General features: G+C 42.5%; 1 protein-coding gene and 1 long non-coding RNA gene across 2 annotated transcripts in view; one reads left to right on the top strand and one right to left on the bottom strand.

Moving 5' to 3' along the window:
- The first annotated feature begins 557 nt into the window (after positions 1-557).
- LOC309350007 overlaps positions 558-17,266 on the top strand; it is a 30,518-nt gene continuing 13,809 nt past the window's right edge. The window contains exons 1-2 of the long non-coding RNA XR_014160248.1: positions 558-752; positions 1,235-1,331. This is a non-coding gene — a long non-coding RNA (uncharacterized lncRNA). The remainder of the gene's footprint in view (positions 753-1,234; positions 1,332-17,266) is intronic.
- Positions 2,741-15,362, bottom strand: LOC309349997 (vomeronasal type-2 receptor 26-like; the record flags this gene model as incomplete). Its single annotated transcript, XM_081876517.1, has 7 exons — positions 14,502-15,362; positions 8,560-8,582; positions 7,473-7,764; positions 6,377-7,180; positions 5,446-5,667; positions 4,322-4,448; positions 2,741-3,639 (listed from the first exon to the last, which is right to left on the bottom strand). Exons 1-7 carry the CDS (start codon positions 14,703-14,705, stop codon positions 2,741-2,743), a joined length of 2,571 nt encoding a protein of 856 aa, XP_081732643.1. The 5' UTR covers positions 14,706-15,362.

The following is a 17,266-nucleotide window of genomic DNA, read 5'->3' as shown; positions in this document are numbered from 1 at the left end:
GGAGAGAGAGAGAGGGGCCCCTGGGGGGATCTGCACTCTGCACGCCCTCAGAGGCCGGAGAGGCTGGCAGGGACGGGGCCCCCAGGTGAGCCCGGGAGAGAGAGGGGCCTTTGGGGGGATCTGCACTCTGCACGCCCTCAGAGGCCGGAGAGGCTGGCAGGGACGGGGCCCCCAGGTGAGCCCGGGAGAGAGAGAGAGGGGCCCCTGGGGGGATCTGCACTCTGCACGCCCTCAGAGGCTCAGGGGGCTCTTTGAGCCGGCATCTCTCTGGGGGGTGAGGGGTTTCTTCCCATTTGTCAGCATCCTTCTTAAATTGTGGTGCCCAGAACTGGACACAGGATTCCAGGTGGGGACTGACCAAGGCAGAACAGAGCTCACTCTTGTAAGCCACTGGGATTAGTAGCAATAAAAGTAATAATAATCACAACAAGATAGTAATATTAGACTTTGTTAACAAATATGTATGTTGCTGAACTGTGTGTGCATTGCAATCACTTATTCACTGTTGTGCGTAGTAATTTTAAGTGCATTCTTGATATTACAATCAAGGAGCAATACTGTTAAAATGCATATTTTCTTTAAATATAAACACAGAAATAAATGAAGCTCCCAATTCATCGGATGATGACCTGTGCCACAAACCGGGAACCAGGCAGAGGGCCTTCTTGGTGGTGGCGCCCTCCCTGTGGAATGCCCTCCCAGCAGATGTCAAGGAAGGAAACAACTACCTGACTTTTAGAAGACATCTGAAGGTAGCCCTGTTTATGGATGTTTTTAGTGTTTGATGTATTTATCGTGTTTTGAATATTCTATTGGGAGCCACCCAGAGTGGCTGGGGAAACCAAGCCAGATGGGTGGGGTATAAATAAATGGTTGTTGTTGTTACACTAGATTTAATGAACATTCCTATCAGAGTGCCCTGTAAATTGATAGCCATAGTCTTTTATATACTAACTTTTTCTGCTCTTCCACATCCGTTTAATGCTCCAAAACTTTTCTTTTAGCTTCTTTTAACTTATTTTAGACTTTTATATATGCTTTGTGTTTTAATTCTTTTTAGCTTTCCAAAACGTTTTACAGATTGGAAAAGACTGTACCCCACCCTACTGAATGCTGGTCTACTACCGTAATAAAGATTTGATTGATTGAAATGAAGTATCCTATAGTAAAGCAGTGATTGGACACCAAAATAATATAATACAGGGTAATTCATAATGAAATATACAGTTTCCAGATCCTGTAAGACAGGCGCCGACACGGAAAACAGCTGCGAACTGTTAGGTAGATGTGCTCATAAAGTTTGTGTCCCGCGACTGAGGGAAGTGATGGAGGTGATAGTGCGCGTGTCACGTGACTATCAGGCAAAATGGCTGCGTCTGCAGTGGAGAAGGCGTTTTGTGTTCTTGAACTGAGCAAAACGGAGTTTGCTGTGCAACGGCATTTTCGATTGTGATGTGTGTTGTGTGGCAAAGGGTGCACACATAGAACATCTGTGACTGTTTCTAAAATACTTTAAACATTGCCCTACAATTCTGTCACAGGTAACATGAGATATATTATATTCTTTTTTATAGTGTGTTGAAACTGTGTACTTCATTATGAATCACCCTGTATAATAATATAATCTAATATAATATCGTACTTTTCCGTGTATAAGAGGAGTAAAATGGGATCCCCCCATCTTCTTAATTCTGATTCCCCCAAAATAGGGGGTGTCTTATACACGGGGGCATGTTCTACATGGGAAAATAAAGTAATATGGAATAGAATAGAATAGAATAGAATAGAATAGAATAGAATAGAATAGAATAGAATAGAATAGAATACGTCAAGGTTAAGGGAGCCCTGACCATTAGGTCCAGTCGTGGACGACTCTGGGGTTGCGGCGCTCATCTCGCTTTATTGGCCGAGGGAGCCGCCCCGCCTCTCCCCGCTTTCCACTGCTGCCTTTCGTGACCCATTGCCTTCCCCAGCTCTACTCTCCCCACCTCCTTTCACAATGACTTGCCCAGATTGGCGTAGGCGGCCTGCCACTCCCGTGAGCACCGGAGTGCCTTCTCCCCTCTCTTCCCGCTTACCTCGCCCGCCCCTAACCCTGGTCAATGCAATAAAGTTCATTGGATCCCAGTCAAGGCTTGGCTAAGGTCAGCTGCTACTCTTTGGAACAGGGAGCAGAGCTTACACGATACAGAAATTAAAACAACAGACTACGGAAGATGTCTTAAATGAATTTCTCAGTGTATTGATATACAAAGCTTAGGAGAACGAAATGATGTGAAGTGAGCTTATGAATGATAGTGCATAAATGCGGGAAATGGAGCATAGAAAATTGAATACATAGAACTGGCATAACCAAACAGTATTGTGGAATATTAGAATTGATATGGTTAATAGGTAGTCATGACAAAGCAAACAGACTCAAAAACCTAACTCCTCTCCCTCTAAACTATCTTGTTGTGAGATAAATATAAGTTTCCAAAACACAAAATTATTAAAAGATAATAGTTTACAAACTAAGGGCAGTAGACCAGGACTCATTGTAGTCCTTGGCAAAGCAAGGGAGCAAAACATTTCCTCCCATCTTAGTGTTCATGTCAACAGGACTTCCTAAAATCCAGGCTAAGAAGGAACACAATCTCTTTCAGAGATGGAGAATAAACAGCATGGGTGAGTAGCTGTGTTTCCTTTATGCACTTCTGGACATCATGAACATGGACTATTTTAAGAATCAGATGTCCCCTTAATTCCTTGTTGTCAGGTGCTCCTTTGTGTTCAGATCAGGCCTCAGCACAATAATGTAGCACTTGGGAAGGAAGATGCAGCCCAGAAGCCCAGCGCTGTAGGCCAACATAGAGAAGATCTGCACGGCCACCATGTACTTGCCCTTGGTGCTCAGGTAGGTGGGCACAAAAGACACCCAAACACTGCAGAAGACCAGCATGCTGAAGGTGATCAGCTTGGCTTCGTTGAAGGAGCCAGGCAGCTTCCTGGCTAGGAAAGCCACCGTGAAGCAGGTGGCAGCCAAGAAGCCCAGGTAGCCGAGGGCAACGTAGAACATGGCCACAGACCCTTCGTTGCATTGCAGGATGATCTCTTCCACCTGGGAGCGCATGTCGGGCTCTGGGAATGGGGGAGAAGAGCCCAGCCAGATGGTGCAGATGAGAACTTGCCCCCCAGAACAGGAGATGACAATGGAGTTGGCCAGACTCTGGCCCAGCCATCTCCTCAGCCTGTTCCCGGGCTTTGTGGCCAGGAAGGCCAGCACCACCGTGATGGTCTTTGCCAAGACAGAAGAAACAGCAACTGAGAAGATGATGCTGAAGGCCGTTTGTCGGAGAAGGCAGGTCTCTTTCCTTGGGCGCCCGATGAAGAGGAAGGAGGACAGAAAGGAAAGCAGGAGGGAGACGAGCAGGTTGTAGGAGAGGTCCCGGTTGTTGGCTTGGACAATGGGAGTTTCCTTGTATTTAATGAAGATTCCCAACACAGTGTCTGCTGTTAAGGACAAGAAGAGGGCAATGGAAGCTAACACCATTCCCAAATATTCTCCATAAGTCAGGAAGGTGGTAATCTTGGGGACACATTGATCTCTGTCCTTGTTTGAATGGTGATCTTCTGAGCATTTGGTGCAATGTTCTGCATCTGGGAAAGAGGACAAAGAGTGGCTGCAGCATCAGTTACATCCCTCATGATCTGTGCTCTTTTACGTTTTGAAAAAGTCTGTGGTGGACCTCAGGAAATAAGAATGTTAAAATAGGTCAAGCAACCTTGTGATCTAGGATAAACTGAGTAGCAATGAGCACTCCACTTCTGTTAACTGCATTGTTTGGATCCTGCCTAGTCCTGAAGAAACAGCTCTTTAACTTGACATTTTAAATGCAGTTTTCTGTTGCTTCCATGCAATGTTCATAGTAGTGAGATCAAAACAGTCCATTGATTATATTGTAATAATTTTCATATGAAGTATTATTTTTTATTGTGCATTTGCTATTAAAAAATTGCTGGTTTGCATCACCTGTCCATTATTTTTTATAAATATCAAAATTATTTCCTTTTTGGTGTGACTTGGTATAAAAAATAAAAAAGGAATCCTTTATGGGCATTCCTCTCACAGCTGCTCACTTTCAACCCCAGAGATTTCTTCCTTATGGCCACTCCTTTCAACTCCCTTCCTGGATGTAATAAAGTTGATTAATCCTATGGATGTCGAGGAAGAATCCACATTCCCCAGTGTCTGCAGAAATCTCACAAAAAGTGGGTGAGACTGAATTTCTGCCCTGTGTTTACTCTCTCCAGAAATTCCTTCCCCCTTGGAGTCACCCACCTTCCTGGGCGGAGAAGGTCCCTTCCGCACACCGAGCACAAGCATAGCAGCAAATGGGCTTTCCTTCTAGAACCACCTTGGCATATCCAGGCTGACATCTTTTTGTACACCTGGAACGAGGTACGCCCTAACCAGAAAGACAAGAAGGTGCAAGAAAGAGGAACAGTTAGGAGTATTTGTGGGTATGTAATTCACTCATACAGTGAATTGAAACGGATCTCTGGACTGCAGTCTTTGACCCCCTCATCAGGGTCCTTTCAACCCCCCACTGACCATTGGAGTGACCAGAATATCATGTTCTTCATAATTCGTTCAGGACAACTGAGGTTTGCACCACAGAACTCTGATTCCTCTTCTCCGTTTACCTGCTTCCCTGCCTAAAAAATCTTCAAAGAAGATAGCAATGGAGTCTGAAATGTGATTTCCCCAAATTTCAGGATTCTGATAATCTCTCAACCACTAATTCAGATAAAATTGATATGACTTTTCCAAATATTGGTTTCCCTCACTCTGTTCTTGAGGAATGCAAGGTTTCCTCTTGTCGCTGATCTATTTCCCTAGTTATTTCTAGTTTACATGCCATTTCTTAACGTTAACCTTATGTTACAATAGGGTTGTTGCTTTTTTAAATTATCATCTTTTACCAACAACTGTGCACTTCTCTATTCCTGCACATACAATACTTTAACATTTGCAACATCTACAAGTGAGCTTACTCCACAAATTTAAGAAATCCACAATAAATCAGTAATCATCATTTCTAAAATAAATCGCTTTCCATCCTTCTGCATGTATGAAAACCCAATAGTTCCCTTTTACTAGGGGCTTTCCCTTTTCTTCTTATCTATGTAGTCCATTTGGTTAAAGATTCTATCCAGAATTCTTAAATTCTCAGTCTGGCTCGGAAATAGATAGTGTCTTTTCTAAGTACCTCTGGGCTCTATGCTTTCTGTGAGCACCCCAAATTTCCCTCCTATCTCAGCTGCTGTGGAAAGAAGGAGTGGCCGTTGCAGCTGTTATTGGACGGTCAAGACATCATTGGTCAACCTGATATAGCCATTTTGCAGCAGTTGTTCAAGGAAAGCTGCGATCTCCTAGCCTCCCCTCTCTGTGATTCCCCCTACCTTGTTGAATTTCTTGGGCCACTCAATGGCTTCTGGGTTAATGGTGAACTTTATGCTAGCAGATGTCTCTCTCCTTATATTCCCAATAACGACACAAGACTTATTGGGAGAGATCACCCAGTTCATAATATTGAAGTCTCCTGGCAGCTCCCAGTTCTCATCCAAGCACAGCCTGCCTCTGGAAGTATTCAGACACCGAATTTCTCTCAAGAAAGGGTGAAGCTGGAATGACAGGGGGAAACACCAGCACTGAGAAAGCTTGAAGCCAAGATGGATATCTCAGTCCTACTCACTTCAACCTCTTATGATTTGGGGCCTGCGTGTATCTCATGTAGACTGGAATTCCTATTCAGCCATTATTATTACTACAGACCCTGCAAGTGCCCCAATTTTCCAGGGATGTCCCTGGATTAGAGACAGTTTTTCATTTGATCCCGGAATGTCCCACTTTTCCTTTTCTTCATTGGAGAAAAGTTGGCAAATGTGGAGTTGTCCAACCCACAAGCCGTCCAATCCTGTATCGGGAATATTAATATGTTTTATATTTTAGTATGAATTTCTTTATTTTGGGAGCTGCCCAGAGTGCTGAGGAAAGCCAAAAAGATGTGTGGGATATAAACAGTGATATATTTCTAGCAAAGAGGGTGCCGGAAATCACCATGAACACCTCTCTCTGAGAATGGCAATGGTACCCGCCTGAGAGGTGCCAGAACTGAGTTTGAGTGCATCCCGACCCCCCAGAAAAAAAGCCCTAGGTATCAACAGTAAAATTTTCATTATGGAATGGGATGTCCCTATTTTCATCAGAGAAATGTTGGGTGGTATGCTACTATTACTAATACTAATAGTAATTATGATATGTTGCATGTTTATCCCCAGTCAAGATCAGCATCAGTGTGGACTGCAGGTTGCAAAAAGGGGAAGGAAATACCTGCCACGGCTGTAGCCTTTGGGGTCCCCATTGCTCTCCTTCCTCCACCATCAGCCTCCTCTGGGATCTCGATGAAAGCGAAGCATGCAAGGCCTGAGCCACAGCCTGAACATTGATGTAAGTGCCATAGCTGTCATAAGACAGGGCTCTCTCATACTCCTCTTGGGGTAATGGCTGCAGGTTCTCCTCCTCTTTGCATCTTATCCTGCCTTTCACGGACAACAAATGCTTTGAATATGAACACTCAAATGCTTGATTGAAATAATCCCTAAGATTGAACTGCAATTTCTCACCTTTGCTGCTCCTTATTCCAATCTGAATTGCAAAGGACAGAGAACCATGGAGGTGCTGGAATAAATTTGGAGGGATGTAAAAGCCATTTCTGATTTCTAGCAAAGCTGTTGTGATCCAGACTTTTGCCCCTATTTCCTTCTCATATACCATGTTTATTGACAGGAGTATTATGATACCTACTGCATTGGTTATATAGGAAACAAATATCCCAACTTGTCTCCATAGGAAAAAAGGTTCCCCAGGCCTGATAAATTGACCTGGATCATTTTCTGGTACTCTTTTTGATAAAGCAATGCAGATCCCTTTGCTGAGCATCAGAGGTTTCAAAGCGCTCACAAATCTTTCTCCACTGTCATTGTCTGGAGTGAAGAGGCCAATCCACGTCCATCCAAAATACAGAAACAATTCAACAATCCCCTGGTACTGACTTTCCTCTTTGGGACTCATCCGGTAGACAAAAGGGAACAGGGTTTTACCTTCGAGAAACTGGACAGTAAAACCATGACTGATCTAGCAAGGAAAGCAAAAGACCAGCAATTTACTTTAATTTCAGCATAACAGATATTTAATTATCTGTAATGACTGATATGTAAATCTCTGCTGGCTGAGGCTGATGGGAGTTTTAGTCTGAAACATCTGGAGGTGTCAAGTTGGTGAAGGCTCAGTTTTGAAAAAGGGATGTAGCATCCATAGCTCAGGATTTTCCCATTTTTAAAAATATCCCTGCTTGACCCCTCCCAAGAGAAAATAGAATTTTACACAGTTGAAATTCTCTGTCCTTCCATGCTCTCCCAATACTTACCTGTGGGATTTTGTAGATGCCTGACAAGGCTGAAATCACTCTCGAGATGAAAGTGTTGCTTCTTTCCATAACAGCCAGCAGGTGATTCTGTTCTCCACAGTGATAATTGGGAATATTGCATCCACTGCCTGCAAGCAGCTCTAGCATGGCGTCCGAAGTCATCCTTGCATCGAAATAGTTCTCATAGATGTTGTAGCCCAGGGTGATGTTGGGTAAGAGCCTGAGATCCCGGTTGATCTCTTGGATGGTGAGCAGGAAAGACAACATGTGCCAGTAGAACCTAGCTGCCTCCCTGCAATAAATGAATTCTTTAAAAAGAGTGAAACTGGCATTCATATTAATGGGGTTGGGGACATTATATGATCCACAAAGATTAATATTTGTTTGTTTCTTTGTTTATCCATCCTTTTGCATCAACATCAAACCTTTTCCTGTCTAGCATAAAATAAAAATTTGGAAATCTCTGCTCCATAACCGGAGCTTTGATGCAAACAGCGCACAGCTGTTCAACAGTGGAACAGACTCCCTCCGAAGGTGACCATGTGTCATGGATGCTCCAGGTGAGATTCCTCCAGGTCCCTTCCATCTCTACAACTCTATGTTTCTATTCTTCTGTGGTTCTATGAGTAAGAAATGAAGGCGCCCCTCAACATTTGAGATATACTGGGAAGTTGCTGCAAAGGCTGCTTTTTTTGCAGTGGTCTTTGGCTTCTTCCAAGGGGCTAGACTATAGGTAGATAAGAGACAATTTTATTGACGGAAGAGAAGCACCAAATACCTCAGTCCCCTTTTAGTTACATAAGGGGCCTGGTGGCTTGCAGGTTTGAGTGTGTGGTAAAATTATAATTTTGTCCATATTCTGGATCAGAAACTACACGAATGAGCACCCCCCTTTACTAGAATCTTTTACTAGACACCCCTTCCCAGCTCCCAGCTCCTCCAACAGCAAGCCCAGTAGTCAGGGCAGGGTAGTCCTGCAACACCAGCCCTTGGCTCCCCAGCCCTGAGAAAGGGGCTATTTCCTTGATAAATAGGAACCATTATAAGGAGTGGAGGACCATGAAACCATCTGCATATAAGTAGATACACTTCAGTCCTGGCGAAGGGTGTCTGAGAAAAGTTGTATGGCGGACTTCCGGTCGGCGCCAGCGTCTTAATGGCGGTCTTTGCCTCGAGCTCCGAGGCAGGACTGCTTCACGAGTTCGGGTCTGACCCGCTACGGCGAGCGGGGGACCCCTAAAATCACAGGCGCAGAAGCCTGTGAACAAGGAGATTCGGTGGGCACCTTTGCACCCCCCGGTATCGCAAAGGAGTCTTTTTAAAGGCTCCGGAGCGGCATCGGGAGTGAGTGCGGTGCTGAGGATCGCAACCCAGCTCGTGGAGCGAAGCCGCGTCGCCATTGACGGAGAGCGCCGATTCCTTCCTGAAATTATCGATTGGCAACAAACCTGTGAGTAGGAATTACAAAATATTTGAAAAGGGACTATTTCTAAGAAGATTCGGCCGAAAACGGGAAAGGCAAAAATTAAGGAAGTCAGCCTCCCGGAACTGCACGATTAACGCAGCAATGAAAAGAACTTGCTGTATTTAAAAGAAACGTCTTGTTTGAACTTTACTAAACCCCGACATTGAAAGGACCTTCCCCCCACGAAACGGGAGTAGGGGGGAAGGAAAAATTGGCTCAATTTAAACCGCTAGAAGAAGTAAATTGTGAACGGAAACTCTCCGCTGCCGATACCTTTGATCAGGCTGCCTGAGCGGTGAGCGCCTGAAACGAACTGTCAAAAAGAGAGGACTGTGGATACAAAGTAAGAATATATCTGGAACACAATAACGGGACTTTACTTAGTAGACCCAGATTTTTAAATTGCAACAAAGTAAGACTTTGGGTTGAATTTTATTTCCTTTGGGACATTGTATGGCTACTTGCTTCACTGTTTCTTTGTTATTCCTGTTTGGATACAATTTCCCCCTCTAGAGGATTAAAAGAGAGACTGCAGTACTGAAGTAAAGAACTGGGATTTTCCACTTGCAACTTTCCTGTGAGAACGACCTTGAGTTATGAGCACGCCACTGGATGAAATATCAACAAGAAGCAAAACAAAGCAAGCTCAAAAGCAGGCTCAGAAAAGAACCTCTATATCAGGAGCAGCAGCTGGACAAGAGAGAGTAACAACAGCATCAATGGATTCTATGACACAGGCACTGCTCAAAATAAATCAATCTTTAGAAGTACTCACTAAGCAATCTACAGAGAACTCCAAGAAATTGACAGAATTAACAACAAGACTTGATTTGAACACAACGACTATATCATCTAACACAGAGTCTATAAATCGTTTAATACAAGAAAGCACCGAAACAAGGAAAATAGCTGAATCTGCTAAAATTACTGCCGAGGAAGCCAAGGGAAAATTTGTACCTATTGCAAAGAAGGTACATGAACATGATGCAACTTTAGCTCTTATGGAATTGGAGAGGAAAGGTAAAAATCTGAAATTGAGATTGGTACCAGAGGAGGAAGAGGGCAACCTTGGGGAATTTCTCACAGACAAATTTCAAGAATTTTGGACTGATGAACTAGAAGGAGAAGAAGATGAATTTGTAATAACTACAGCCTTCCGGATTGGCAGAAAGCAAGGCAAGAAACCAAGGGATTGCCTAATCACCTTAAGATCCAAGGAAGAAAGAGATAAAATATTGAACCTACATTTCCAGAAGGCACTGATTATTAAGAATTCTCAAATACAGATTTACAAAGATATCCCTAAATATTTTTTGGAGGTGAGGACTCAATTTAAAGATTTAGTGGATTTGCTGAAAAAAAACAATACTCCATTCAGATGGGAGTTCCCACAAGGGTTGTCCTTTAACTTCAAAGGGAAGAAAATTAAAATAAAAACAATCCAAGATAAGGAACACTTTCTGGAGAGAAATTTTGAGGACTTTCAGAAAGGAACTGTGACTGAGGGAGAAATACCGGATATTGCAAATCTATCATTTGGACTGACTCCAGCACCGACCGATCAGGAACAAGAACTTGAAGCGGTTGGTGGAAAAGACACCCAGTAACAAAAATGTCTCTGCAACTTCTGAGTTGGAACTGCAATGGCCTTAACCATCCCCGAAAAAGGACCCAAGTCTTTCATATATTAAAGAAAGAGCAATTAGACATAATATGTTTGCAAGAAACTCATATTGCCAGAATACATAGAAAACTCTTGACAAATAAAAGATTAGGACTGGAATTTATTTCCTCAGATAAAGTTAAGAAAAGAGGAGTCGTGATCTATGTTAAGGAAAAATGGGAACCAAAAATGATCTTTAAGGATGAACAAGGAAGGTTTCTGGCAGTGGAAATTCAAATGCAAGGAGAAAAAATCTTGATTGTAGGAATTTATGCACCTAATGAGGGGAAGGCTGAATTCTTCAAGAAGTTGCATGAGACATTAACGGATTTTATGGACCATAAAATAATAATGATGGGCGATATGAATGGAGTCGTCTCCACAAATATGGACAAAGCTCAAAGACAAGTAACCTCTAAGGATGGGAGACTACCAAAGACCTTTTTTGAACTGACTGACACAATGGACTTGATCGACATTTGGAGAACAAGGAACCCTCTGGAAAGAGAGGGGACCTTCTTCTCTGAAGCAAAAATGACATGGACCAGGATTGACCAAATATGGATTTCTAGCAATCTGGCACCAAGGGTTAAAAATACAGAAATCTGCCCAAAAACCTGCTCTGATCATAATGCAGTAAAGATGGAAATGAAATTGACAACAGCTGGAACTTTCAGATGGAGAATGAATGACACCCTTTTTAGAGATGAAGTAATTTTTAAAAAGGCCCAAGAAACCCTGAAAGATTACTTTGAAATAAACCTAGGAACAGACCTGGAAAGAAGAATAATATGGGACGCAAGTAAGGCTGTCATGCGTGGTTTTCTAATTCAACAAAATTCGATAAAAAGGAAACAACAAAATGAGAAGAAAGAAAAAATTTGGAATCAGATGAAAGAAGGAGAGAAGAAACTGAGGTCAAAACCAAAATCTCAGGAGATTTTAAGAGAAATAAAATACTACCAGACCCAATACATGGAATTGATGAACCAAGAAATAGAATGGAAAATAAAACAAATGAGGCAAAAAACTTTTGAATCAGCTGATAAATGTGGGAAATTGCTGTCATGGCAATTGAAAAAGAGACAAAAGTTGAATACTGTGACGTCCCTTGAAGTAGAGGGAAAATTTATAAATAAACCAAATGAAATCAGTAATTGCTTCCAAAGTTTCTTTAAGAAATTATACGCACAAGGGCCGAAAGATGAACAAGAGATAGAAGAATTTATTAAAAAATATGGACTATCAAAGATCTCGGAAAAAAATAAAAGGACTTTAAATGAAAAAATTACGAACCAGGAAATTGAGGGTGCCATCCAGAATATGCAATTGGGAAAATCACCAGGGCCAGATGGACTGACGGCGAGATATTACAAAGCAATGAAGGAATGGTTAATACAACCATTGAAAGAAGTGTGTAACCAAATTTTGGAGGGGAAAAAGGCTCCCGAATCGTGGAAAGAAGCATTCATCTCACTTATACCGAAGACAGAAACTGAGAAACACCAAGTTAAGAACTACCGCCCTATATCACTCTTAAATGTGGATTATAAATTTTTTGCAGACATTTTAGCAAAAAGATTTAAAAAAGTGTTGGTAGAGGAGATTCAGAAAGATCAAACAGGCTTTCTCCCAGGGAGACATATGTCAGATAATGTAAGGAATATCATAGACATTTTGGAACTATTGGAGACTGATATAAATAGAAAAGCAGTATTGATTTTTGTGGACGCGGAGAAAGCCTTTGACAATATTTCTTGGAGTTTTATGAAGAGGAATCTCCATGGGATGGGGGTAGGCCAAAACTTTGAAAACGGTATAGGTGCAATATATTCAGAGCAAAAAGCTAAATTAATTGTGAATGGTGTAGTTATGGATGAAATCCCAATAGAAAAAGGGACACGACAGGGTTGCCCAATATCCCCTCTATTATTTATATCGGTCCTGGAGGTGTTGTTGAATATGATTAGAAGGGACCAGCTGGTTGAAGAAATACACCTCGGAGCTAAACAATATAAGTTAAGAGCATTTGCAGACGACCTAGTTTTGACATTACAACAGCCAGAAGTCAGTACAAAAAGAGTTTTAGAATTAATTGAAATATTTGGTCAGGTGGCTGGCTTTAAACTAAATAAACAAAAGACAAAGGTACTGGAAAAAAATCTAACGATGGGGGAAAAAGACAGTTTTCAAAGGGAAACTGGTTTGGAGATAACAAAAAAGGTGAAATATCTGGGGGTGAATCTAACATCTAAAAATATGAATCTGTTTAAAGACAATTATGAGAAATGCTGGTTAGAAGTGAAGAAAGATCTTGACACATGGTCTAGATTGAGATTATCCTTGTTAGGCCGAATTGCTGTTATTAAGATGAATGTATTGCCGAGATTGTTGTTTCTGTTTCAGACACTGCAAATTATAGATAAGATGGATTGTTTCAAGAAGTGGCAGAAAGATATATCTAAATTTGTCTGGCAGGGCAAAAAACCCAGAATAAAATTTAAGATTTTAACTGACGCAAAAGATAGGGGGGGTTTTGCGCTGCCGGACTTAAGACTTTATTATGAAGCAGCAGCATTTTGCTGGCTGAAGCAATGGCTACTTCTTGAAGATACAGATATTCTAGACTTGGAAGGGTATGATAACAATTTTGGCTGGCATGCATATTTATGGTATGACAAGGTAAAGATCTATAAAGGCTTTAAAAATCATATTGTCAGGAAAGCTTTATACAATGTTTGGAATCGATATAAGGATTTGTTGGAAAACAAAACACCCAGATGGTTGTCACCAATGGAAGCTAGAGCGGTAAAAAAACTTAATATGGATTCTAATTGGCCAAAATATAGTGAAATTATAGAATATGATGGTGAAAAAGTTAAATTACAGAGCTTTGAGAAATTAAAATCCAAAGTTCGAGACTGGTTACATTACTATCAGATAAATGAGACTTTTAAGCAGGACAAGAAACTAGGATTTCAGAAAGAGAGGTCAAAATTGGAAACAGAATTGCTAGAGACCAATACTAAGAATTTGTCTAAAATGTATAACTTGTTGCTGAAATGGAATACACAGGATGAAACAGTTAAATCAGCTATGATTAAATGGGCACAAGACTTAGGTCATGATATTATGTTTGCTGACTGGGAACAGTTATGGACCACAGGCCTTAAATTTACGGCATGTAGTGCCTTGAAAGAAAACATAATGAAAATGATCTATAGATGGTACATGACTCCAGTCAAGCTTGCAAAGATATATCATTTGCCCAGTAACAAATGCTGGAAATGTAACGAATGTGAAGGAACTTTCTATCATCTTTGGTGGACCTGCCCAAAGGTTAAAGCCTACTGGGAAATGATCTATAATGAAATTAAGAAAGTCCTTAAGTGGACATTTGTAAAGAAACCGGAGGCTTTTCTCTTGGGCATGGTCGGCCAATTGGTACCAAAGAAAGATAAGATCTTTTTTATGTATGCAACTACAGCAGCAAGAATACTTCTAGCAAAGTATTGGAAGATGCAAGAATTACCTACTCTGGAAGAATGGCAGACGAAGGTGACTGAATTTATGGGACTGGCAGAGATGACCGGCAGAATCCGTGATCAGAGGAGAGAGACAATGGAAGAGGACTGGAAAAAATTTAAATTATATCTTAAGAACTGTTTTGGACTGATAAAATGTCAAGGGTTAAGAAATAGAGAATTATAGTTGTAAATATTTAAGTTAAGAAAACTTTGAGGGAAATCAAATCTTGAAAAGGAATGAAGGATTGCTAAAAAATTTTGAAACAGGGGTGCAGTGAAGGGGAGGCATGGGGAAGTCATGTATTGTTTGTTTGTTTGTTTGTTTGTGTGTTTTTTGTTTTATGAAAATCAATAAAAATTATTTTTTTTTAAAAAAGAGAAAAGTTGTATGGCGTTTCCTCAACAAAGCGTTTTGGAGAGATGATCCCACTGATGAGAAAGTGTCCAGGCCGGTAGTAATTGCGAGCATCCATTTCATCCCTGACCAGATTCAAGGGGCATTTCGCCTTGTGGTTCCCGCAGACTCCAAAGGGCATCATGAGCAGCAGAAGCAGCAACAGAAGGAGCAGGGATCTCATTCTGGCTCTGCCTCCTCCTCCTCTTACCTGCCAAGGAGGCAAAGCAGAAGAACCCAAAGACTCTTTCAAGGCCAGACTGCCTGGGCTTTCCCAATCTGGGTGGTTTTCAACTCTACCTTCAGAGCTCGGAAGCCCAAGGCAGGCACACCCCTCTTTCGCCAGCTCTGCATCTTGACTCAGTCTGTCTCCAGCACAGGAAATATTCTCTGCACCAACTTTTTCCTCCTAGACACAGTGCAATTAATATTCTCATGCTTCTGTTGCTTTCCGAGCCTCATGCAATCTACAGAAATATCTCCTGAGCTTTCAGAAGATGAGAAGACCATAATTTTGATTATTCCAAGTGGAATAAGTTTCATCACAATAACTTTCTGGAGTCTTGAATGGCTAAAGCAGCAGGTGCAGAGCTGGAGAAAAACATGTTGGACAGAAGTCAAGCGGTGTGTTTGGGAGTTGGAAGTTTGGCCTGAACTTTGCTCACAAGCACCAAAGAAGGAGCTGGATCCGACCATGGGCTCTCCTTCCTTGGACGTTTTGAAGCAGAGGTTGGATGGCTATCTGTTGGGATTCTTTAGCTGAGATTCCTGCATTGCAGAGGGTTGGACTAGAGGACCTTGGGGTCCCTTTCCAAGTCTCCCATTCTATGATTCATTGGAGGTTTTTAAGAAGAGTTCGGACAGTCAGGGATGGACAGCAGCCAGATGAAGAAGTCCCAGCATCGTATCCCAGGCATCCAAACTCTTTTAAAATGTAGAGTATTTTTGGGAGGGCAGAGGCTGTTATTGGGTTGTAGTTTTTATTTGATTATATATATTGTGGTTTTACATTTTGATTTTGCTCTCTGAACCACCCTGAGGCCTCCGGGCATAGGGCGGTATATAGATTCAACAAGTAAATAAATATGAAGGAATAAATGGAGAATGCTGAGAATCCTCAGTACTGTGAACGGGATACATGGTGGTGGGATCTTGCTTCCTGGAGGCTGCTAGAGACAGAGACTGGTGGAGCCTGCGATGGGGAGGGTTTTCTCAAGCCCGTCTCTGGCCCCTTTGGGTGGGTCTGGGCTGCTTGATTCCTGCCGCTCTCTTCTGGTTCTCTCCCTGAAGGGAAGTAGCGCCTTGGTGGCTTCAAAGCCACTTCAAGTGAATTTCCACCCCATCTTTGAAAGGCTTCTCCAACAGAGGGGAGCTCTCTGGGGTTGGTTGAGGGGAAAAAGGTTGCTCTGAACTTTCGACTCTCCCTTCCCCTTCGACATGTTCTGGGGAAGGAGAGCTTCTGTTGCACATGGAGCCAACTTTCTCCTGGTCTTTGAGCAGAAACTTCTCTACTTGTAAACAATTGCGTGTGCAGAAGCCAGATGTGATGGAAAAGTTGGTTCCATAAGTATTTCTTTTTTACTTTTATCTCCTGCCAGCAAATGGTGAAAGAACGACAGCCTCTGATTGGCTGAGGTTCCAGGAGGAAGAGTTTAAAAAGAGAGACGTTGGAGGGAGACAGGGAGTTGGGCTGTTGAGGGTGGTGTGGTTGGTTGAGTTGAGCTGGTTGAGGAAGGAGGTTGGGCGTTAGATAGGGAGATAGGATAGGAGTCAGGTTGAAATACAAAGAGTGTTGAGGAGGCAGAGATGGTTCTGGAGAAAAGGTCCACTCCACTGTACAGTGAAGGACTGAGTGTAGTGTCTGCGTGTAGTGTCCTGCGGGAGTAATAGGACCAGATCTTGCAGGGAGACTGAGGCTGAGACAGAAGTAGGAGCTGAGGTCTACTTAGGTCTCAAACTAGTCTGGAGGGGAGAGACTCTTCTGAGGAAAGAAGAGACTCCCAAAACCCAGTGAAGGAAGGGTGTGTGTGGTGAACCCTTAAGACTGTTACTGAAAGTCCGCCCTCAGTTTGTTAAAGGGGTGGGTAACTGAAGGAAAAGAGGGATGCGGGTGGTGCTGTGGTCTAAACCACAGAGCCTAGGGCTTGCCTAGGTCGGCGGTTCAAATCCCCACGACGGGGTGAGCTCCCGTTGCTCGGTCCATGCTCCTGCCAACCTAGCAGTTTGAAAGAACATCAGAGTACAAGTAGATAAATAGGTACTTCTCCAGTGGGAAGGTAAACGATGTTTCCGTGCACTGCTCTGGTTCTCCAGAAGCGGCTTAGTCATGCTGGCCACATGACCCAGACATGCTGGCCACATGACCTGCGGACAAACGCTGGCTCCGCGACTGGACTTAACTGTTAGGGCTCCCTTTATCTTTAACTGAAGGAAAGTACCGCCTTAGAACGGAACCAAACTATAAAGCTGAAACCTGTGAAAATGAATTGAACTAGCGTATTATTATTGGAGTAACCTAAGTTTCTCCACTTGTATTATACTACCTTGTTTAAAAATAAATCTTTATTGTTATTTTAAAAACATCTGCTTGAGACTCCAGCTCACTGGTTATCCCCCACACCCAGGTCCCCTACAGAATACTCTGGGATAGTTAGCATTGGTTTTAAGGGTGGTTCAGTGAGGTGGGGGCAATATATGTAAAAAAGAGCAGGCACATTGAGGCGCCAAGCCCGTTGCACCAGGCTA

The sequence above is a fragment of the Podarcis erhardii genome (genome assembly GCF_964252035.2).
Source record: "Podarcis erhardii genome assembly, chromosome: 9".
Lineage (NCBI taxonomy): Eukaryota > Metazoa > Chordata > Lepidosauria > Squamata > Lacertidae > Podarcis > Podarcis erhardii.
The sequence above is the reverse complement of the archived record's forward strand: the minus strand, read 5'-3'. Positions and strand labels throughout refer to the sequence as shown.